The sequence below is a fragment of the Rhinoraja longicauda genome, chromosome 21 (genome assembly GCF_053455715.1).
Source record: "Rhinoraja longicauda isolate Sanriku21f chromosome 21, sRhiLon1.1, whole genome shotgun sequence".
NCBI classification, from domain to species: Eukaryota; Metazoa; Chordata; class Chondrichthyes; order Rajiformes; family Arhynchobatidae; genus Rhinoraja; species Rhinoraja longicauda.
In genome coordinates, this window is record NC_135973.1 from 20,987,196 (window position 1) to 21,012,407 (window position 25,212).

Genomic DNA, 25,212 nt, shown 5'->3' on the forward strand with positions numbered 1-25,212 from the left:
TTAACTAAAATACTTTAATTATCAAATCCTTTTTGGACATAATACATGGACTGATTGTCCTATGGAATTAAAATGATACTCATAATGAAAGAGACACTGGCTCAGAAAGCAGGGGCAAGAACAGGCAAAAAGACAAAAGTGGTGGAGTAATTCAGCGGGTCAGGTAGCATCTCTGGAGAACATGTACAGGTGGCCCATTCAGGTTGGGAATCTACCCTGTCCATGATTTCCAGGGATGCTGCCTGAACCATTGAGTTACTCCTGCACTTTGTGCCCTTTTGTGTAAACCAGCAACTGCAGTTCCTTGTTTGTACGCGAGAACAGGCAAGCATCTTTAGGTACCTTAGGTAAGCGATGAACCCATCTTTTCAATGCATGTTATTTGTATTTCTACCACCACAAAAAGAATTACTGCAAAGCAGAGGCACTGATCTCAGATGACTCAACCCATTAAATCAGTAAATCAACGTATAAATGTAAACTTTGTCTTTAATTCCCATTCTGTCTTTTTGTTAAGACTGATATTATAGTCTGGGCAACATGTTGCTCCCAGTAGCTGATGGGATGCTCATCCATCCAAACCTGTGATGTGGGGACACAAGCATTGCCCCCACCATGGTGTGCACCCACTTCTATCAACATCCCCACTCAATTACCCTGCACCTTGCCTCTCCTTTGTACACATCTCCCATCCCCGAGTCTCACATCTTCCTTTTATCCCCCTCTCCTCGCCCGTCTTGTTCCACCCACATCCCTCCTTCAGCTTTGCATTGCACTCCTTTTCTCTCCATACCCAACACCCCTTGCCAATCTCCCCCCTCACCTGTGTCCACTTATCAATTGCCAGGCTTGCCCCCCCCCCCCCCCCACTACTATCGGTATGAAGACGCTGACCCGAAACATGACCTCTCCATTCTTTCCACAGATGCTGCCTGACCCGCTGAGTTCCTCCAGCACTCTGTGTTTTGATCAAGCCTGCAATGTGCCAGCTTAACCATGTGAAAGATCAAATAAAGTAAATACAAAGTAGCATCTTGTCCATTTACAGCAAGAAACCGGTAGACAGATGAAATGAGGAATCAGAACAGAATATCATATCTGAAAGATTAAACTCAGTTTCGACAACTCCCACGTCAGAAAAGCTCAGTGGCCTGAAACTAGGTACAGATGCTCCCTTTAGGCTTTGATGTGAATGCTGTGTGTTGTGAAAGCAAAGGCATTAACACCTTGTATTATATACAGTTCTTTTAGCTTTACTTGTTTTACATTCTACAAATTTCACATGCTACAGTACAATGTGGGCAGGTGGTTTATTCATCTCTCGACCAACCCAATTAAAGTTAAACACACTTCAGTACAGCCCTGAACCACACGCACACACACACACCCCCATGCACGCACGCACGCAAACACACACGCACGTACGCACACACACTTTCCTGTAAGAATCACACAGATTACATTTTTGTTTTAACTTGTTTTCCTGATACAGGACCATAGTTGATGTAGTTTGAGTTGTCACAGTTTGAGTGTGTCTCAGTTCTACTATTTATTGGCAGGATCAGTTTCTGTCTGCAGTTAGAAACATTTAAAGTGACTTGTAGTTGGTAATGGGGGCTGGAAGCATCTCATGCAATATAAAGGCAACTGCTGCCCTGCTGTAGACCACACCCAGCGTAAATGCACATCGGGAGTTTGTGTGATCGAACCAGGGCGAGAAATTCAATGGTCCAGATTAAATTACATTTCTTTCTTTTAAACAATATACTCTATGTACATTTCAGTACAGCATTGCCCCAAGGAACATTTTAAAACAATAACATTAAAAAGATTTACATTCTAAAGCCCTTTTGTTTTCATACACAAATTATAATTTGTGAACTTAAAAGACAAGAATTATACAAACCATGTTTAAAATTAAAAATCTTGAGAACTGGAACAAATGTTCAGAATTTGTTATTCTAGACCATCTATCTTTGAAAAGAGTCTTAAAAAAGTTTCTAGTTTCAGACAGAATCCCAATACAAATAAGCCACTGTCGAGATTCCTCTCATTAGCCTAAACTGTTCTGCTTCTACTCTTTGACTGCTTTTGTCCTTGAAAAGAAAAACTTTGGGTTTGTGAAATAAAATTTAGTGCTCGGTTTATTAAGACAAACCAATGATTTCACAGTCTAATGCACTATTCTTGCACACCAAGTAGCCGTTTCCTGGTCCTTGTGTTTTGCACCAGTTTGCACCAGATAGTTGACCACTAAAAATTACACATAACACTAGTTATCAAACCTGAGTCTGTGGGTGAGCAGCATTCGAGTATTTAAAAAAAAATTCAGGGTGACCATTTATATATTACAGCTATTTATACAGTATTTGTACAGTGTTCATCAAGGAACAGAAACTAACAATCCTTTTTGGATTTTTGTCACTAAACGTGTAAATTAAAAAAACTCCCCAAGAAGAAAACTAAAAGTGTTTCCACCCGGTTGGTAAAGCTCTGTACAGTAATTTAGAGGAATACAGCACTGCGTGCGGATCCCATAGTGTGAACTCTGTCAAGTTTTGTCACATTTTGTGGATATCTAAAAAAAAAAGACAGAAGATTACAATTAGGCTCAGCAAGAACAAAAACATTTGCACTGCCCAGGACTCTGTTCTATTAATTGAGTGCAAAAACCAAAAATAAATATTTGGTGTTAGTGAAAAATACTTCCAGATTATGGTACACCTTCCAGCTGTAGAAACAAGGAACTGCAAATGCTGATTTACACTAAAGGACATAAAGTGCTACAGTAACTCGAAGGGTCAGGTTACTCCAGCATCTCTGGAGAACATAGATACGTAATGTTTTGGGTCAGGACCCTTCTTCAGACTGATACTGAATGAGTCTGAAGAAGGGCCTCGACCCAACGCCAATCCATTCCTTCCTTAGCTGCTGTTTGGCCTGCTGAGTTACTCCAGCAGTTTGTGTTTTACTCAAGATACCAGCATCTGCAGTTCCTCAAGTCTCCGCATCAAAGATTGGATCTGATCCTACTGCAGATTTCCCAGTTTTTTTATTGTGGCAGCAGGGCAGGAAACAGCTGCAGGAAAACTGGGCCGCTTCCTCTTTGGTGTGATGTTCTGCAGCTTCACAGTCCACACAAGCTCTGCAGTTTGTCTAAACTGTGGCAGAGTCTTAATTCATTAACAGAAACCAGGTGCACAAATTAATAAAGGATGCGAAAAACTCAAAAGAAAGCAAAGGGGCAAGATCCCAGTGATTACAGGATACGGACCGCCCAAGGGGATTATTTTTCTAGTGGATAGAAGACTACAGCATAGGAACAGGCCCTTCGGCCCATAATGTCCATGCCAAATATGACGCCTCATCTCCTCTGCCTGCACGTATGCCAATCTAAAAGCCCCTTAAATGCCACTGTTATCCCTGCCTTCACTATAACCCCTGGCAACACATTCCAGGCACTCATCAATCTTGTCCCGCACATCTCCCTTAAACTTTGCCCCCTCAAAGCTAATGCCCCCTACTATATGACATTTCCATCCTGAGAAATGAGTTCTGTCTATCCCATCTATGCCTCTCACAATTTTATACACTTCTATTAGGTCTTTTGTGTTCAGAGAGCAGAGTGAAATATCCCAGAGTGGGTGGGAGGTTTATTAGTATTAAAAATGAAACAGAAATCCATTGTACGGTGATCAAAGGCAAAGCTAATTTGTTTAAAGAGATCAAGGCACTGGGTCTCTGGGAGTGGAATCGGGCACTGAGCCAAGGGAAATACCTGGAATAACAACACAGAGATGAGTTCCTGAATCACAAAACATGGCCCTACTCACAGAAGGATCATAGCTGGGGAGGCAGCCACATGGTCCATTGAGTTGATGCCAGCTCCATGTAAAAGCAATCTAGAATCTCACATCCCCATCCTCTCCCCACTGCCATAGCAACTCTTTCTGCTCCCTTTTGGATGACCTCCACTTCTACCCCAGCAATGTATTCCACACTACTCTTCTGTTGCAGGGAGAACCACCAGAGGAGGTAATTGAGTCAGGTACTATCACAACGTTTAAGAAATATTTAGACAGGTACATGGATAGGGTAGGTTTCGAGGGATATGGGCTAAATGCTAGCAATTTGAACTAGTGTAGATGGTACATCTTGGCCGGTATTGGGCAAGTTGGGTCGAAGGGTCCTTTTCCATGCTGTATGACTCTAATCTCAGCGAGTTGGACAGATATATGGCTCCCATTCACCTCTTCTGGACTCTGTCTGAAGGGGTAACCCCTTTGGAATAATTAAGGAATTAATTCCATATATTGCTCTAACCTTTTAGTTTCCCCAGTTTGCCACCCTGGCCTTTGATCATTTTTCTAGTAATACAACCATACAGCCTTTCTACTTTCGCCATCCTTCTCACCATCTCATCTCCTTCCTTTTTTCTTGCTTTGGTTAATCCCTAGATGTCAACTGCAGAAATCTCACACACTGCTTTACAATGTTTTGTTTTGTATTTAAACCTCTTGCTTTCTTTATCAGGAACTTAATTCCCCTTAGTGTTTTAAAGGTCCTAAAACGGATTGTCGTTAAGTAGGACGGGCTTATTGGCTTTTTCTCAAGACAATATTAAATGCACTTTTCCAGCTCACCCGTTGTTCTCTAGCTTTGAAAATGTCAGTCTTAAATGATCTTTGTTTGCACAAAATTAATCTTGAACAGGTCCTGGTAGGCAGAGATTGTATGAATGGGGTAATTCATTAAAAACCAGCACATTCCTGTGCACCTTTTGATCACCAACCTGTATTAAAGTTTGCCTTCCATGCAGGTGTAGTGAGGTTTCTGCTCTACACATCTCTTTTCATCGCTCTGTAAAACAAAACAACTACATGTACACAAGACAGAACAGCGGGCAGCTGTATCAGTTTACATAACAAGCACTTTTAGTTTTAGGTTTTAGAGATACAGTATGAAAGCAGGCCCTTTGGCCCACCCAGTCCACACTGACCATCGATCACCCGTTCACACCAGTTCAATGTTATCCCACTTTCTCATCCACTCTCTGCACATTAGGGGCAGTTTACAGGGGGTCAATTAACTTACAAACCCACACAAACGCGTGCAGCGTAGGTTTACTAGGTTAATTCCCGGAATGGCGGGACTGTCATATGTTGAAAGACTGGAGCGACTAGGCTTGTACACACTGGAATTTAGAAGGATGAGAGGAGATCTTATCGAAATGTATAAGATTATTAAGGTGTTGGACACGTTAGAGGCAGGAAACATGTTCCCAATGTTGGGGGAGTCCAGAACAAGGGGCTACAATTTAAGAATAAGGGGTAGGCCATTTAGAACGGAGATGAGGAAAAACTTTTTCAGTCAGAGAGTTGTGAATCGGTGGAATTCTCTGCTTCAGAAGGCAGTGGAGGCCAATTCTCTGAATGCATTCGAGAGCTAGATAGAGCTCTTAAGGATAGCGGAGTCAGGGGGTATGGGGATAAGGCAGGGACGGGGTACTGATTGAGAATGATCAGCCATGATCACATTGAATGGCGGTGCTGGCTCGAAGGGTCGAATAGCCTCCTCCTGCACCTATTGTCTATCTTTCGGATGTGGGAAGAAAACAGAGCAAAAGATGCAGAGGAAACCCATGCAGTCACATGGAGAATGCCAAACTCCACACACGTAGCGCCCGAGGTCTGGATCAGACCTGGCTCTCTGGTACGGTGAGGCAGCAGCTCTACAAGTCGAGTCAATGTGCTATAAAATAGTTTTACACACAAATGATGCGATAACTGAGAATAAGATAAAATTACATGAAGAACATGGAACACAACTCCAACTGTGTAGTACAGAACAAGCCTCTCGGCCCATAGTCTGTGCCGAACATGTTGCCAAGACAACTCTGGTCTGCCTGCACATAATCCATATGCCTATCTAAAAGCCTCTTAAACACCACTATTGTATCTGCCTCCACCACCAGTTCCAGGCACCCACCACCAGCTGTAAATAAAAACTTGCCCTGCACACCATCTTTAAATGTTGCTCTCTCACTTTAAAGTTATGCTGCCCATTCTTTGACAGTTCCCCCTCGGATAAAGGCTCTGATTGTCCACTCTATCTATCCTGTCATAATTTTATACAAGTCCATCAGGTGTCCCCTTACACTCTAATAATGTTCCAGCAAAAACAATGGAATTTGTCCAACCTTTCCTAATAGCCAATATCCTCTAACCCAGGCAGCATTCTGGTAGAAATAAAAGACACAAAGTGCTGGAGTAACTCAGCAGGTCAGGCAGTATATCTGGAGAACATGGATAGGCGATGTTTCGGGTCAAGACCATTCTTCATTCTGGTAAACCTCCACTGCATTCTCGCCAAAGTTTCATCATCCTTCTTGTAATGGGGCGACCAGAACTGTACACAATATCCTAAATACGGCTGAACCAAAGTCCTACAAAGTTACAACATGATTGCCTGTCTCTTCTACTCAATGCCCCGATCGATGATGGCATGCATTCCACATACATTCTTTACCACTCTGTCTACATACGAGACACACACACCTCATCTTTATTTCCAGACAACAATTTACAATGATGTAACTATTTTCCCGGCTACCGTCTTGAACAAAATACCGTGAAATCCTGCACCAGTCAGCTTAACATTGAACAATGTGTACATACCTTCCGCCTCGTAGAACCTCTGAAAGAACTAACACCAGAAAGACTGCTCCTGTTATCTGCGGGACAGCATTCCTTGTAACTGTGTGAGTAGTGTTTTTCTCGTACTGTCAAAGGAAATCAAACGTAAATTGGATGAAGTTTTTCAAAATCACAGCTAATATTCAAAGATTCCATTTCAAGTACTCCAAGATGCGAGTGTAGATTATAAACATCAAAACGACAAAACCCACAGCTTTGCAGGACAATAGAATGGAGCAAGAATATTTTCTCAAGTACTAAGTGATACAAAGATAAAATCAGCTCCCTAATTGAGCCAATGCCCCCTCCCTCTGGGCCAGCCATTAATAAGATGGCTTCTTGGGGTGTTTATCACATCTACACTTGCTGAATGGCTACAGGGTCAGGCTTAATGACTGTGATAGGATACCGAGATTCATAACCCAGGGTAGGTACTGTCCGATTCACCTCTACCACATCGCGAACATTGGACTTTGTCTAAATTGTCTTAAGTTCATAAGTTATAGGAGCAGAATTGGACCATTCAATCATGCCCGATCTATCTTTCACTCTCAACCCCATTATCCTGCCTTCGCCCCATAACCCCTGACATCCGTACTAATCAAGAATCTGTTCATCTCTGCCTTAAAAATATTCATTGACTTGGCCTCCACAGCCTTCTGTGGCAATGAATTCCACGGATTCACCACCCTCCGAAAAAATAAATGCCTCCTCAGCGCCTCCCAATTCTGAGGCCCTGGCCTCTGGTCCTAAACTCTCCCAATAGTGGAAACGTCTTTGGAACTGATGGTGGAACTACAATGCTGAGAACTACATTCTGCACCCTGCATCTTCCCCTGTGCTCTACCTACTGTATTTGAGTTTGTCTTGATTGTATTTATGTATTGTATTATCTGATCAGATAGCATGCAAAACAAAACTTTTCACTGTACCCCTGTACACGTAACAATAATAAACCTAAACCTAATGACATTGGCTCGTCTTAATGTCAGCAGTGAACAACAGCAAGGCATTGTTCTGCCACTTGGAATGTTTTAATGGCAAGGGTGGCACAGTGGTGCAGCTGGTAGAGCCGCTGCCTCAGCTCCATAAACCCAGGTTCGATCCTGATCTCGGGCACCGTCAGTGGAGTTTGCACATTTTCCGTGACCATGTGGGTTTCTTCCGGGTGCTCCGGTTTCCTCCCACACCCCAAAGACGTGCAGGTTTGTAAGTTAATTGACCCTCAGTAAATTGCCCCTAGTGTGTCGGGAGTGGATGAGAAGGTGGGATAACATATAACTGGTGTGAATGGGTGATCGAAGGTCGGCATGGACATGATGGGGTGAAGAGCCTGCTCCATGCTGTATCTCTAAACTAAATGGGACACTTGATTCCACTAACATCATAAAAACAAATTCTTTCAGCATCATTGAAAGCTTATTGAAACTAAATCTTTGAATTGCATTAAAAAACACTCGCCTCCTACATTCTCTTGCTGTCATTCACGGTGGCTGAAAGGACAAGTTCCACCTGTTCTTTGTTAAATTCCAGCAACACAAAGAATAAACTGGCTGAACTGGTCAGCCCAGTGCTGCAGAGATCTGGCCGGCAGCTGTCAGTGTGGAGGAGGAGTTGTGGTGACAGAAGGCTGTCGCAGCCGCCCAAACTAAAGGCAGGCTTTGTGTTGGCACGCATACCAAGAGCACAATGCAACCCATGGTGCAATCAAGCCTGTTTGTGGTGGATAGCACACTGAGAATGATACGCTATACACAATCTCACCATGCCTTTATGGCGCGGCACTTTAATGGCATAATGGACCTAAAGAACCTCTTCAGTGCTGTATTAGAACATAGAACCATACTGCACAGGAACAGGCCCTTCAACCCACAATGTCCGTGCTGGACATGATGCCAAGCTAGACTAATCTCCTCTACCTGTGCCATTTTTTCTAACTCCTAATATTCTGAAAGTATGGACCTTCTTTCACCTTTGTAATGTTCTGATAAAAGACCATTGACCTGAAACATTAACTTGCTCTTTCAACAGACGCTGCCTCACTGATTTCTAGCATCTGATAAAGATTCCCGACCCAAAATCATGTCCTCCGGAGATGCTGCCTGACACACTGAGGTACTCCAGCACTTTGTGCTCTCGGCAAGATTCCAACATCTGCTGTTCCTTGCGCGTTATTTCAAACTTCCACCACTCTCAACGTTCTTGGAACTCCTTGCACCTGCTAACCTTGGGCTTCTTGTGAAAGGACATTCTGCTTTTCTATTCTTCCCACTAATGTGGCTCACCTCATACTTCCCTGTGGTTTATACTCCATCTGCCTGTTTTTTTAACATCTGTTGCTTAACCTCTTGGCCATTACAGACAACCATCCTTCCCACTTATATTGGAAATTACACACATTACTCAATGTCTTTATCCATGCCATTCACAGACTGCAAATAGAACATAGTGCACTACAACACAGGAACAGGCCCTTCGGCCCACAATGTCCGTTCTGAACATTACGCCTAGCTGAACTGATTTAATCTGCCTACACACGATCCATTTCCCTCTATTCCCTGTGAATATCTTTCCAAAAGCCTTTTAAAGGCCACTGTGGTGTCTGGCTGTACCACCAGTTAGATGCGTTGCCCCCCCCACTCTGTAAAAAAAACTTGCTCTGCAAATTTCCATTAAATTGTCCCCCTCTCGCCTTATTGCAATGCCTAATTTGGACATTTCCACCCTGGGAGAAAAGGTTCTGAATGTCTACCCTAATAACCCGAGGCCTTGAATAATCACAGCCATCATATCCTGTCAATCTGACTTGGTTTTGTCTCTTAACCAATCTTCTATTCTTAATAATATAGGGAATTAGGGAAACAAGGGGAAATGAACTGTCTTTTATCCAGGGTAGCGAATCAAGAATCAGAGGCCACAGGCTGAAGGCGAGTGGGTAAAGATTTAATAAGAGATACAAGGAACAACAGATGTTGGTTTACAAAAAAAGACAACATGCCGGAGTAACTCAGATGGTCAGGCAGCAACTCTGGAGAACATTGATAGATGATGTTTCGGGTTGAGTCCCCTCTTCAGACTGTGCAGAGGCCTGAACGGAAAAGTCACCTATCCATGTCCTCCAGAGAGGCTGCCTCACCCGCTGAGTTACTCCAGCACTGTGGATCAAGACTAGATCGGAACCTGGGAACAATTCTCTCCACTCAGAGTGTAATAGTTTGATGGAACAAGCTGCCAGAGGTGGTGATTGTAGCAGGCACAATAGCAACATTTAAAAGACACATGGTCAGGTACAAGGATGGGAAAGGTTTAGAGGGATATGGACCAAATGCGGGCAAATGGAATAGATTAGATGGGGCATCTTGGTCAGCATGGGCGAGTTGGGCCAAAGGCCCTGTTTCCATGCTGTATTACAGGTGCTCCCCAAATTACGATGCTTCGACTTTGTGATGGTGCAAACTGCAGTGACCCGCAGCGAGGTTCCGGCCACGTGATCGGGTGTATTAAATGCATTTCGACGTAGGATATTTTCGGTTTGCGATGGGTGTCTCGGAACGTAACCCCATCATAAGTTGAGGAGCACTTGTACTCTTAAAAAATATGACCCATCTCATGATCTCGTGCAATCACTTTGAAAGAGGCAATTTCTGCAGCACTTTTGGTTTTTGGCTTCTATTGATTTTCAATGAGCAGAACTAATTTAACGATCCTCGTCAAAACTTGACATTCAAGGAGGAAAGCTGAGGAAAGGTAACCAATTTAAATCAAGTTAAATATTTTTAATGGTAACATAACAACTGACTTACAGTGTTCTTTATCTGGTTTTGAATGTCTGTATAAATCACTGCCGTTTTCCAACCTCTTCCTGGCCCACTCAGTGTGACGGTCAGAAATCGATCCGGATCCTGTATTGTCTAGAAGATGCCTGCTAATGCCTCCATTATGCTCGTTCAATATTTCCTCTGTAAAGCAGTAGTATTATGATAAGGAATCATCAGAAAAAGTGGCATTACAAATTAAAATATTTAATAAATGTTTAAATCTAGTCCAATGATTCAATGGTCTATGTGAACAATGGATTAGGTGTGCAAATGGGCTGCACAGTGGTCGGTCTGCTGCCTTGCAACGTCGGAGACCCAGGTTCGATCCTGACTCAGGTGCTGTCGGTGTGGAGTTTGCACGTTTTCCCTGTTACCTCGTGGGTTTTCACCAGTTTCCTCCCACATCCCAAAGATGTGTGGGTTTGTAGATTAATTGGCTCTCTGTAAATTGCCCCTAATATGTAGGGAATGGATGTGATAATCAGACAACGTAGAACTACATTGAATGGCACAAACAGGAGTTTCGTGTACTGGTCCAGTTGCGCAGATGTAGAACAGCCACTGAGAACATTGTGTTGATGTCTTGCCAACATCCCACTCTCACCTACCTCCCTGCCACCCACCTTTCCAACCTCTTCCACCTTCCTCCCACCCCAACACCACAATGCTCACATTACATTAGGTCTTATATTTCTGGTCAAGACATTGCACAATTTCACGATTGATTGAAAGATACCGCATAGAAGCAGTCCCTTCATTCCACCGACCCAGGCCGACCATCGATCACCTGCTCACACTAGTTCTATATTATCCCATTTTCTCATTCTAGGGACAATTTCACTCTAGAGACAATTTTTACAAAGGTTAATTAAACTACAACCCACACTTTTTTGGGAAGAGGAAACCGGAGCACCCGGAGGAAAGTCACACGGCCACAGGGAGAATGTGCAAACTACGTACAGGCAGTACCCGAGGCCAAGATCGAACCTCTCTGGTATTGTGAGGCAGCGGCTCTACCAGTTGCACCACTGTGCCGTCCTTCAATTTTGCATGAGTTTCAATTTGTAGACTGGCAAGGAGAAAACAGCATGTGCTGGTCTGCCATTGGGAGCCTGCTGTTTCCAACAGGGTGATTGGAATATGCATTAGCCTGTCACTTACAAAAATAGGATCTAGTTCAGATCCTTGCATCGTCAGGAACAGCCCCAGACAAAGACTAGTTTCCCCAGGAAATGTGGTTAATCAAGGAGTTAATTTTTAAATCAGGTTTAAATCTTAAACAAGATTCCAAAGTGAGTTGTGCAGCTGTTAAGACCACTATCTCCAATGCAACAATGTAAAATGTTGACATTTTGAATAGGTCTAATAACTAGCACAAGCTAACAGCATTCACCATGTTCTCTGAATTTACTATGATTTTTTCTGACCGAACACATTCCTTCTCTCCTGAGATGCTGCCTGACCTGCTGAGTTACTCCAGCATTTTGTGAAATAATTAAGCTCTAGGATACCAACAGCGACAAATAATCGAAAGTAACAGACACAATGAGCTGCAGGTGCTGGATTCTAGCGTAGAACACAAGGCGCTGGAGTAACTCAGTGCACCAGGCAGTATCTCAGGACAGGGCCGAGCAAAAATATGAGGAATTCTATGGTTCAATTAAAAAAAAAATTATTATGTGTACCAAGGTACAACAAAAAAACGTTTTTTTGCATTCAGCTCAGCAAGACTATCCCTGTACACCAGCACAGCCCCCCCAGCTAGTACAGAATGTACAGAACATCCCACTGAATCCATCACTTAAACTGAGGCCCTGATCTTAAATCAGTTAATTAGGTTAACCTTTTAACAGAAATGTCATATTACTGATCACAACTGATCACATTTATGCCTGGCATATCTGTTCCATTGGATAGCGTTGCAAAACAAAGCCAATCACTGTACCTTGGTACACAGACAATAATAAACCTAATCCCAAAGCTGAACTCAGTATTACATCCTACCTCTGCCTTGGAGGTGAGGACCGTTCTGCTTGTCGTCTGTGTGTGCAGCTTTATCTTTCTGTTGCATTCGTAGGTCGCACGTGAGTTTATATCTGTGCATCTTATCTTCAGGGCAGCTGCTTTGGGCTGCTTCACAGATGCGCTCCCGGTCAGCCGTAACGCTGGCCGATTTCACACTCTGGTGCTTCCTGGAATGGTGGTGATCTTTTTGGTAATGGCTGTCTTTGTCATCGTGATGTCGCTTCTTCTTCTTCTTCTTCTTCTTCTTTTTCCTGTGTTTTCGTTCATCAGTTCCAGAACCTAGTTCAGACGTATGCAACGGATATTGCCTAGAAAATCGTACAGCAAAATAAAAATGACACCGTAAGTGAAAAGCATTTGTACTGACTGCCCAGACCAATTTTTCAGTAGAAAGAATTGGTACTCAAAATTCTGGCCAAGTTTCTACTGAAAATGTCAGCACTACCTTCAAATCTACAAGTGGCACAGTGGTAGCGTTGTTGCCTCACAGCGCTAGCGATCCAGGTTCGATCCTGACCCAAAGTGATGTCTGTACAGAGTTTGCACATTCTCCCCGTGACCATGGGCGTTTCCTCCTGGTTTCCTCCCACCTCCCAAAGATGTGCAGGTTTTTAGGTTAATTGACTTCAGTAAATTGCTCCGAGTGTGCAGGATGCAAAACTAGGATGACATAGAACTAGTGCACAGGTGATCATTTGTCATTACTGACCCAGTGGGCTGAAGGGCCTGTTTCCACGCTGCATCTCTTAACTAAGGCACTTTAGAGGTTGCTACTTAGAAATTTGCTGTTCTTCGAACTGAATTAATTTTGCTAAAAACTTTTTCTAAAGTAGTCTTGCTTTGGGGTAGACGACTTGTTACTGTTACATATCTCCAGTGGCAATCAAATCCAAATATGAATCGCAACGCAATCAAGTCATGAGTGGCATGCTGGCGTAACTGGTAGCGCCACCACCTCTATGTGCCAGCAACCCATCTTCAATCTTGCTACCTGGAATATTTTAACTGGTAAGGGTGGCACAGTGGCGTGGCTGCAGCTCTCAGTACCAGAGACCGGGGTTCAATCCTGACAGTGGATGTTGTCTGTGTGGAGTTGGCGTGTTCGTCCATCGAATGTATTTTAGAACGGGGTGAGGAAGATTTATGATGTGGCCAGAATTTGAGGGCCGAGGCTATGGAGGGGTTGGGCGGGTGGGACTTTGTTCCTTGGAGTGCAGGAGGCTGAGAGATGATCTTATAAGGTGCATAAAATCATGAGCACGGTAGCGCAGCGGTAGAGTTGCTGCTTTACAGCGAATGCAGCGCCGGAGACTCAGGTTCGATCCTGACTACGGGTGCTGCACTGTAAGGAGTTTGTACATTCTCCCCGTGACCTGCGTGGGTTTTCTCCGAGATCTTCGGTTTCCTCCCACACTCCAAAGACGTACAGGTATGTAGGTTAATTGGCTGGGTAAATGTAAAAATTGTCCCTAGTGGGTGTAGGATAGTGTTAATGTACGAGGATCACTGGGCGGCACGGACTTGGAGGGCCGAAAAGGCCTGTTTCCGGCTGTATATATATGATATGATATGATGATGATATGAGGTGAATAAATAGGATAAATGCAGAATATTTTACCCAGGGAAGGGGAATCGATAACAAGAGGACATAGATTTAAGTTGAGAGGAGCAAAATTTGATAGGAACCAGAGGGGCGACTTTTTCCACTCAGAGGGTGGTGGGTATAGGGAACGAACTGCCAGAGGATGTAGTTGAGGCAGATAGCATAAGCACATTGAAAAGACACTTAGACAGGTATAGGAAAACATTTAGAGCGTTATGGACCAATTGTGGGCAAATGGGACTAGCTTGGATGGCGACCATATTGGTTGACATGGACAAGTTAGGCCAAAGGGCCTGTTTCCGTGCTGCATGACTCCAAAGTTTTGGGCCAAACATCTTAAGACAAAATTTTGAGCTTTAACCACATGAAAGTCATTTTACCTATGATTTCTATCTTTGTGTTTGTCTTTTGACGCCTTTTTCTTCCTTGATTTCTTGTGCCTTTTCATTCTCCTCTCTTCGGATGGCCAATCCCGGGTGAACCTTTTCCATTTCCGTTCGCCATCACTGTCACCAGTCTCGCTGTCGCAGCATTTCCTTTTACGTTCGCCTCTGTATTCCAGTCCGTTGTACTCAAACTGATTGCTCCACGGCTTCCCAGTGGAACTCGAGCTGTATTTCTCTCGGTGAAAATTATCCTGGTAAGAGTGATGGGAAGACAGCAGTGGCTTTGAATTGCAGTAACTTTGCCTGTCAGGTGGACACTCATTATCTCTTTTATATTTATCAACTCTCCCATCTTGATGGTCTACTTTGTGAGACCAATTACTGTAACTGCAACTTGATTTTTCAACCTCTGTTTCATTTTGAGATAACCTCCTTTCTCTCCGTTCCCTGGACCTGTAGTTGGAGTCACTCTTGTAATTATCCCGTTGCAATAGTCTACCTTTCTCTTCACTGGTCGATGCCCTACTCAGAGGTTCTGCGTGGACAGTAACAGTGCTCTCCTCCTGAATCCTCCTTTCCTCTGGACCAGCTGTAACTCTGACTGGTGAAAGGACTGCTGTTTTGTAAGTGTTGTCAAGTTCTGAATTGCTGTTCTTATTTTGATTGGAGCTCTCCTTTACAGTTGCGGTAACCAGCCCAGTTGGTTCCTGCTCTGGTTTCTGGTGTGATTCCTTTTTGATAAACTCTTTCTGAAGCCAAACTTTGTTGACAAGTTGGCCATTTTCCTCAAACACCCGATTCTTCTTTTGATCATCCGTTTCCCTATCAATCTGATGTTTCTCAGTTGAACGATCGTATTTCCCCACTGGAGAAGTTTCATCTTGACTTATATTTGCCTTATTATGAGCGTGGACCGCATTTGCTTGGATACCACTGTCCAAGACGCCTTTATGGTTGGAATCAGATTGAGGTTTAATTCGGTGATTTTCCATTTCCGACAATTTACTGGCAGGATCTTGGCTGGACTGTTTACTATTTTCAAAACTGTGTCCATTGGTCGTGTGGTCCATCGCCCAGCCCTTTGTGCTCTGACTTTGTTTGATTCTCTCTTCGGCTTGTTTCTCAATGTCTGTTTTCTCCTGGATGGTTTGCACATTGTGAACAGGACTCTGTTTGATGGGGATACTGCTGAGAACACAGCAGTCGTCAGCGTTTCTCTGAAAATCACCGTTACCTTTACAGGGATCAACTGGGGATAATGTAGACATTCCATCAGCGGCTTCCTGCAACGGGGAACTCAAGCTCGATTCTTTCTTCGTCAAACACGTTTGGACTGTGTCTGCATCACCACCACCACCACTGTGATTTATTGCAGAACTGCTCTTTGATAGGAGAAGCAGGTGGTGTTCATTTCCCCTGTGTTACAAATGTTTTATTAGTGACTTGAATAGGAATTCAATATGAACATTGCAAACAGCTGAAAAAGTACTTATCCTGCTGTTGTAACATACCCAACTGTATTACAATCCCTCCCTTCACCCCTCTCCCCACCCCATTCAACCTATATCCCTCCCTCTGGCTTTACATTTCACTCCACTTCTCTTCCTTATTTGGCACCCTTTTGTCTGCTTTTCATCTCGACATCCACTCATCTGCCAATCAACTCTTCAACTGCTGAGGGTCTCAGCTGCTGACTCGGGCCTGCCAGTAGATGGCAATGATTAACTCACAGGGACATGGATCTTGTGTGGCACTTCAAGGTTTGGATGAGATGGTTGACCAATTTTTAAATTACTGGGGCATCAGTTTATCCATTTTTTTTTTTTAAACACACACAGGTCAGAAAACCAGGAGTTCACTTCTCTCCGAAGAACTGGCCAGGTGATCTCTGCTTTACTGTGGTTTAGGGCAACGACAGGAACACTGTCTTAGATAAGAGTCTATACGTGTGTATCTCACTGCTTAATTAGATGAGACCTACAGGTATGTAGGTTAATTGGCTTGGTGTGTGTGTAAGTTGTCCCTAATGTGTGTGTGCAGGATAGTGTTAATGTGCAGGGATCGCTGGACGGTGCGGACTCGAGTGGGCCGAAGGGCCTGTTTCCACGCTGTATCACTAAACTAAACTGAGTTATTCAAAGCCCTGACTAATATTTTCCCCTCAAATACTGCTTGCAATTATATCATGCACAAAAATGATGTCAGGGTATTTTAGAAGTTAAGTATGTCAAAAGATACCAGAGCATTACCATATCAAATCAGATTGGATTATAAATTTGCTTCTTAAAGTGACCCAGGTTGTTCCTGCATCAGAACTGTTCCTCAGGACTACTGATCTTACCTGGCTTCTTCACAGCCATTTTTTCTGCCTGTAGAGTTGAACATTGTGTTTTCTATGTTTGGATTCTGGACAGAAGGACGGACCTGCAGTGATGAAAAGTTTGAAACAATCACCAACATGGCACAACACAGAACCAATAAAACAACTTGGGTTTCTATTAGTGTGGCAGTGAAGGAGGTGCCCTAGTAGGCCAAATGATGGCTAAGGAAGGTGTAATCTCAAGAGGGAATCAATGTGGTGAACTGTTTAAACTTTAGGATGAAGGGGCTCTGGTTCCATTATTCCTGGATTACATTTTTTTTGGGGGGACATTAGGCTTGGGAAGAGCATAATGCAATTTAACTGGATAACTTTGCCAAAATAAATAAAGTATTGAATTTACAGTGGAGCTTGGTTTAGCACTCAAGCCTCATCAGAAATGGCATTGTTCATGTATGTAGCGTTAGAGGCCATTACTGCATTATGTATTTAGAGATGGGATGGTGATATTTTGGATTGGCGGGTGAGATTCATTCTCGCTAGAGAAGGCCACTTTGATCTGGCCCACAACATCCTGATGCTTGTCCAAATCCTTAGCTCTGGCCTTCAGGGTTCTACACTGTGGTTGATCGAAACCGCGTCACAATTCAAATATCTGCTCCTGATGCCATCTACTGGCCAATCTCTGAATAGCCACAACATCCCAAAGTCAGTCAGACAGCGTGGAAACAGGCCCTTCGGCCCAACTTGCCCACACCGACCAACATGTCCCATCGACACTAGTCCCACTAGTTTATTCATCTCAATAAATAACCTTCACAGAATTACTGAACCCACACTGGACATCCATATCCACTCACACAAGTTCTGTTATCCCACTTTCTCATCCACTCCCTGCCCACTAGGAGCAATTTACAAACCTACAAGTCTTAGTTACTTTGGGAGGAAACCTGAGCACCTAGAGGAAACCCACACGATCACAGGGTGAAATGCAAACGCCACGAGGTCAGGATCAAACCCGGGTCTCTGACACTGTGAGGCAACCAGCTGCACCACTGAGTCGCCCATTATGTGCCATTTCACCCATTTCCCTTCCTCTAGCTTCACATTTCACTCCTCATCTCTCCTTATCTTAACAGCCTTATGTCCTCTTTCCATCTCTGGTCTTTATCCAACCACCTGCCAAACAAAATCCCTTCACATGCTGTTTGTGCCCATGTATCACTAGCCAGGCTTTGTCCCATTCCCACTTATTTTTCAGCTTTCTGCCCCCTTCTGCAATCATTCTGAAGGATCCCAACCAGAAAAGTAACCCATCCATGTCCTCCTGAGATGCTGCCTCACCCGCTAAGTTACTCCAACATTTTGCGTCTTTATAAACCAGCACCTGGAGTTGCTTCTCCCCATGTGCATATACAAAAGCCCTCCTGATGCGGAAATATACTAGAAATGATAATAAAATGTAGCATCATTTATAGGATCCTAATATTGAAAATAAATTTTATTCCTCAGCACGTTTTAAGCCCAACCAGATCAGTTGGTTGGTGCAGGGAATGGAGGGATGAAGATTATGTGCAAGCAGATAAGAGTTGGTCTTGCATTATGTTCAGCACACACTTTGTGGGCAAAAGGGCATGTTCTTGTGCTGTACTGTTCCATACTCTACAGCTGGCGAAAGGACAGTTGAAGTGGCAAAGTAGTGCAGCGGTAGAGCTGCTGCCTGAAAGCGCCAGAAATCTGGGTTCGATCGAGACTTTGAATGATATCTACGTGGAGTTTGTACGTTCTCCCTGTGACCGTGTGGAATTTCTCTGGGTGTTCTGGTTTCCTCCAACATCACAAGTGTGCAGGTTTGTAGGTTAATTGGCCTCTGTAAATTGCCCCGAGTTTCTAGGATCCAAAAGTGCGATAACAGAACGAATGTACGGGTGATTGATGATCAGCGTGGACTGTGGGCAGAAGGGCCCGTTTCCTCGCTATATCTCTAAACTAAACTAAGCTGTTAAAAAAAATTCCAGGCCTCGCTCTAAGTAGGGAGAGCAGATGGAAAACAAGTTTGAAAGCAAACAAATGTGAATAAATATAACTTTAGCAGACTACTAACTTCAACAGTGGGTGGTGATCCCTTTGCAGACAGATCATTTGCAGGGCAATCTGCAGACAACATCTGAGGAACAATGGGTTCAGATGCCTGATGCCTGCCATTGTCCCTTGTGCCCCTAAGTGCATCAGTGGCATCTATCTCAGGCGGCATTTTTGGGCAAGAGTCATCACTGGTGGCTGCAGACATGGAATTCATTTTGAGATACAGGCTGGGTCCAGTTCCATTAATTGTTCTGTTCAGGGACTTTGCGTAGCCATTCTCCTTAATCAAGCCCTTGGGCTCTTCATCAGATTCCTCCGAGGATTCCTCGTTATACGGAACTAAAGAACTGGCAGGTCCCTTGGACTGACCGTTCACCATTAAGTGAGAAGAGGCGGTGTTGGACTCCACGGATTGAGTGGCTACGACGGTAGCAGCAGGTGGAATGGAGGGTGGGGATGCAGCAGCTGAGGTTCCCGAGGTAGATGGTGAAACACTGGTATGGGAAGCAGTGGACGGAGCCTTGTATAGGTTTTCCAACGGACTACTGTGGAGCTTGGTCGGGGGCTGGGCCTGTCTCGTCCCTGGCTTGGAAGGCTGTATACTGAAGGAAAGCTTTTGCCGTTTGGACGATTCGGGCAAGGTGGTGGGCCTGGGCAGTAACCGACTCGGAGAGGGCCCAGGAGGTGTAGAAATTGTCCTGCTGCCACTCGTGCTGGCTGCTGCATTATTGTGAACATCTTTCAGAGAGCAGTTCCCATTTGTTAAGTGATTTGATTTCTGTAATACAGGAAAATAATTCATTAAACACAAAATGCAGTGAACAAAGTTAATGCTAAGTTTTAGTATTAATGCAGTTTAAAACCAAACTAAAACAGCACAGACTATCTATGATCAATAAAGAAATAGCATTATAAAACACTGAAATAGGCCCGGTAGACCAACTCGTCCCTGACCAAGATGCCACTTCTGAGCTAGTCCCATTTGCCTGCATTCAGCCCATATCCCCCTAAACCTTTCCTTCCATGTACCTGTCCAAGTGCCTTTTAAATGCTGTTGTAACTGCCTCAGGTACCTCCTCTGGCAGCTCATTCCATATACCCACCACCCTCTGACTAAAAGAATTGCCCCTCAGGTTCCGATGAAATCATGACACAGAGTGTTGGAACAATTCAGCGGGTCAGACAGCATCTCTGAAGAACATGGATAAGTAACGTTATTAGTCAGGACCGTTCTTCAGACAGCATTACTTCTACAGATGCATAACAGAAGTATACATTTGGGTTGCATAACAGCCTGGTTTGGAAATAGCTCTGCCCACGACCACAAGAAATCGCAATTGTAGATGTAGCCCAGTCCACCACAGACCTTCCTCCATTGATATTTCCCGCTATCGTGCCACTCTTGCCTCCCCCCTGCACCCCCATCTCCTTCCAACTACATTCCTCCCTCTGGCTTTGCATTTCTCTCCTCACCTTATCTGACACCCTTTTGACCCTTTTCAGGTCCGGCCTTTGTCCACCCATCTGCCAATAAAACCTCTTCTTCTGTTTCTACCTATCACTTGCCTGCCCTCACCTCTCTTCCAGCTTTCTCCCCCCTCCTACAATAAGTCTGAAGAAGGGTCTCGAGCTGAAACGTCACCTATCCATGTCTTCGCTTGATGCTGACTGACCTGCGGTGTTATTCCAGCACTTTTTGCTTCACTGAGGATTCCAGCATCTGTAGTTCCATGCGTTTCGTTTATCATTCCTACCTTGGTCATTTGCGGGGAGAGTTGTGGTCCAATAAATCCAGTGAGAGTTTGGTTGTTGGTCAACCTCTGATTGACAGGCGGCCTTGGAGATGACTGGCCCATGTGATTTGAATGCTTTGACCCATTTTTTGTGTCATGCGATCTGCAAAAAGGATGGATCTTTGTTTTAGGAAAAATGGTAACAGTCCTGAGCATGTGGAAATTCCAATTCCCAAGTATTTTGAAAGTACCTGATGTAAAACAGTACATAAGCTTGTTGATTCAGCACTGATCGGATGTCACTTGTAGATACAAGAGAATCGTTCATCTGGTACCATTGTCCATTGCTTGCCTGGGAATACATGCATTTCCAATTTCAAATATAGTTGCTAACATTTGAAGACTTGTGGAAGTTTCCACCAACAAAATCATGTTCTGAAGGCAAGCAACTTGCCCGATTTACAGACTGTAGAGAACTTTTGATGCAAATACTTTTCTAGTAATGTAATCGCTTTAAGTAATTACCTTGATGTAGCAGTAGTAATGTCCAGCATGACAGCTGAAGCCTGAATGTACCAACACTGCATACAAGGCATACACAACTGGCTCTCCATTTGACTGGGACATGTAGGGCCGAACGTCCAGATACTCAGAATACCGCACTTCCTAAAACCAATCAAAACAAAAATAATCGTTCACTTCCTAAAATGGTATTGCGAATGGCAGATTTCCCTCCTTGTATTCTTAACTGATTAATTCATCTGCTTGTGAGGGAACGATCAATGTTGTTCAAGTTACAAAATATTTGTTATAAAGAGCAGCTTTATCGGGCAGCTAGCTAGTCTTGTGGCACAAAACACAAAGTACTGGAGGAACTCAGCGGGTCAGGTAGCATCTGTGGAGGGAATGGCCAGATAATGAAGGGTCCCGACCATTCCCTCCACAGATATTGCCAGACCCGCCGAGTTACTTCAGCACTGTGTTTTGCTCAAGATTCCAGCATCTGCAGTTCCTTGTCTCTTCAAAGTTTTGTTGCACATTAGGAATCCTTGTGCATTAAAACCCCAAGGGTACTTCTCGTCATTAACTACTTTGGGATATTGCAAAGTAAAGACACTATAAATTGCTTACATAGCAATAAAACAAGGTGTTCTGGATCAGTGTCTTCCTCTGAACACCACCCTATATCTTCAGCAATCTACATGAAACGGGACTGTCATTTTGCCCTATCACAGAAAATATATAGACGCTGTTTGCCTTCAGGCAGATAGAATGGTTATTCTTAAAGGGTCAAGCAATATTGATGAGACATAAATAAAAAAAGCAACACAAATATCTCATTTAACCAACTAAAACTTCTGTCCATAAACCGCAACACTGGGTCTCAGTAGAAACTTAATTAAAATAAGTATATTCAGAAGAAAATAAATTCAACAACTTGTTGTCCTTAATTAGTACCTGCACTTAATTCCTGAAGAGCTGACCAAAATGCATTCTAGGCAAAATACTGGGTTAAGAGGAAGTGGTCAGAGATAAAAACAGAGTATACCATCTGCCCCTCCAAATCTTCTCTGACATTTTTCACGAGCGTGGCTGAACTAACTGCACCCCATTTACTTGTATTGTCCCTATTTCTCACGACTACTTTAATATTCTAGAAATCTTTTTATGTCTAGTTCAAATAAATTGAATGACCGAACTCTCCAGGGTAGAAAATTCCAAAGATTCATCACCCTTTGAATGAAGGATTGTATTTATGCACGGTACATCTGATCTGTTTGGAGAGCATGCAAAACCAAACTTTTCACTGTATCTCAGTACAGTTGACAATAATAAACCTTAAAACTTAATACCTAACGGAATTTGTCCTCGCCCCAGTCCCAAATAGCCTACTCCCTATTCTGAGACTATGACCACTGGCTCCAGACTCGTCAACCAATTTGCCCTGTTGGGTTCTATAAGAATATTTTAGATCGCAAAGAGATTACATCATATTCTTCTAAATTGTGGAGAAAAAGGGCAAAGTCTATTAATTTTCTCCCCATTTAACTAACCTGCCATCTCTGGAAACAGTGAGTCGGTGAATTGTTACTCTGTTCCCTCTACGCCAAGTACTTCCTTTGAGATGAGAGCAAAATAATACTCCTGCTGCAATCTCACCATGTATATTTGCTGTAAGGCAGCTTTCACTTCTACACTAAATTATCTGGTATGAAAGTTCAAATTTTCTTTCTTGATCACTTAGACCTGTACATTGTCTTTCAGTGACCTGTGTACAAAGACAGGTCTCTTTAAACATCAATAAATTACTTTTTAAACAATGTACTTGTGCTATAATGCTCAACCAAGAAAACCAAGCCCAATGCCAAAGTGGTATCCAAACTGCTTTTGCACTTATGCTATAGGACAATAACAAAAGCCATGTTCAGTAATGTAACCTAATCTCTTAATACTCTGCTATTTGATTCTTTGCACCAAAATGGATAAATTCGCTATCACATTACATCTGCCATGTTCTAGCCCACTCATTCAGCTTGTCTATATCCGCTTGAAGCCTCTTTACATCTTCTTCCCTCAGAATCCTATCCAATTTACTGTCACATAAATGAATACAGAAATTAGAGGCTGTGAACAGGGCAAAGAGAATATTTTAACATGCATTTTTAAGGCAGTCATCATATGGAATAGCTTGCCTCAAACATTGGTGCATTAATTTCCAAAACAGTAAATACCTTTGTGATCTTTCCACCTGTAAAGTTAGCAAAGCGCTTTAGAGAGAGTGTCAGCACATTTGATGCTCGGTGGATGGTGAATCTCTTTGAGGCAGGCACCATTTTCTTACACCTAGTTTTATTACAAAAGAAATGCTATATTAGATAATTAGCCCACGATCTATTTCATATTGAATGAATTTAATACATAGCTATCATGTGGCTTTGTTCATTATTTTTAAAATAACTGTGTCTGAGTGCTTTTCAATGCAGAAGATTTATCTTGCAATGGATCAGGTGTGCTTGAGGAACTAAAAGTCTGGTGTTTCAGGTGAAAAGTTGTCACAAGAATTTGTCCAATGCATTTGACGTAATTGGCAATTTCTTTCCATGGATTGTTTTACAGAATCTCTTTAATCGTGCAAGTGTTTGGCTGACAAAATTATACCGTGACAAACTGTAAATGAAAACTCAAATTAACAGTCCATATGTACTTTATAATTAAAAAAGCAGAGTAATCGCAATAAGCATGTAATTACAGCAAACCCCCATTATAATGGGCCATGGGGGGAGGGGGGAGGAAATGTTGTCTACTATTGCTGACTGTCCACTATATCCGAGCAAGTGATCATCATATTAGTAGTGGAACTACTAATAACTACAGTTGCTGGTTAATACACAAAACAACACGATACAAAGTGCTGGAGTAACTCAGCAGGTCAGGCAGCATCTATGGATAACACAGATAGGTGACATTTCAGGATGAGACCCTTCTTCAGTCGCTTGGTCTGGAACTGGGCCTGGAATCTGGCTGGCGGTGGGGGAGAAGCAACAGCAAAATCAATGGTCATGGACTGAGGGCAGCTCAGTGGCGGTGGCAGGCACGGCCTGGAAGTGGCACGTCAGCTGCGGTTGTAAGTGGCAAGGGAGGCTGCGCGTGCCTGGGGTGGTGTCGACACCTGTCAGTAGGTCCTTCCGTTATAGCCAAAATCCATTATTAAGAGGTCCATTAAAACTATGGTTTATTGTACTTTGTTTTCCCCACAATTCCTCACATTCAAAACCTGGATTGAGCGATCATTTTCAGCTATTTACGATGAGAAATCATCTCTGGTTCCTCTGTGCAATAGAGGAATTCTAAATAAACACTTTAAATAATTTGAAATTACGGTCAGACTTTACATATGTACTCAATACAAAGTTTGCTTACTGTAACACAGCAGAAAATGCACCAGAGATACTGTTCTGGACTACTCTGACAACATCCCCAAAACTTGCGACCTCTACCATAGGAAATAAGGACAGCAAGCATGTGGGCAGCACCACCTTCAGAGCCATGCACCACCCCGATTCAAGAATTAGTTCTCCATCAACACTTGGGCCAATTCCTTGAACTCCCCCTGAACACAACTGCGGGAGTATCTTCACCACGTTGTAGCACAGGTACAGGCCCTTCTGCCTATGATTTCTATGCAGACTGAATGTCTCCATGCCATTACAATAATTATTAAATAAGGCATTTGTGTATTTGTTTCTATCCAAACCTTGAGTGTTGCAATCTTCATTTTCTGCTCTGCAAAATGTTTAAGAAGTTGGTTAAAATTGTGCATGCTATCTCCTGGTTTGTGGTGTGAGAATTAGTACAGTTGGACACTTGGTCAGCATGGACAGATTGGCATAAAAAAGCCTGTTTCTGTGGAGTACGGCACTATGAATGTACTGTTAGCTGCCTAGCCTTCTTGATGAAGGCACTACTTCTGGTTGTAGTGATCCTCTACTGACATAAACAGACATTGAGAAATACAAAATCCATGTCAGTTCTTGTCAGATCTTTGC

At 43.3% G+C, this 25,212-nt stretch overlaps 1 protein-coding gene across 2 annotated transcripts in view; it reads right to left on the reverse strand.

Moving 5' to 3' along the window:
* Nucleotides 1–911: 911 nt before the first annotated feature.
* Nucleotides 912–25,212, reverse strand: part of usp42 (ubiquitin specific peptidase 42) — a 57,943-nt gene continuing 33,642 nt past the window's right edge. For both annotated transcript variants that reach the window (XM_078418055.1, XM_078418056.1), the window contains 12 exons: nt 23,398–23,509; nt 21,191–21,331; nt 20,917–21,017; nt 20,687–20,828; nt 18,952–19,710; nt 16,869–16,951; nt 14,522–15,943; nt 12,518–12,846; nt 10,499–10,654; nt 6,678–6,781; nt 4,793–4,860; nt 912–2,578 (listed from right to left, as the gene is read on the reverse strand). In XM_078418055.1, coding sequence (XP_078274181.1) covers nt 4,798–4,860; nt 6,678–6,781; nt 10,499–10,654; nt 12,518–12,846; nt 14,522–15,943; nt 16,869–16,951; nt 18,952–19,710; nt 20,687–20,828; nt 20,917–21,017; nt 21,191–21,331; nt 23,398–23,509 — 3,412 coding nt within the window. In that variant the 3' untranslated portion in view covers nt 912–2,578; nt 4,793–4,797. The remainder of the gene's footprint in view (nt 2,579–4,792; nt 4,861–6,677; nt 6,782–10,498; nt 10,655–12,517; nt 12,847–14,521; nt 15,944–16,868; nt 16,952–18,951; nt 19,711–20,686; nt 20,829–20,916; nt 21,018–21,190; nt 21,332–23,397; nt 23,510–25,212) is intronic.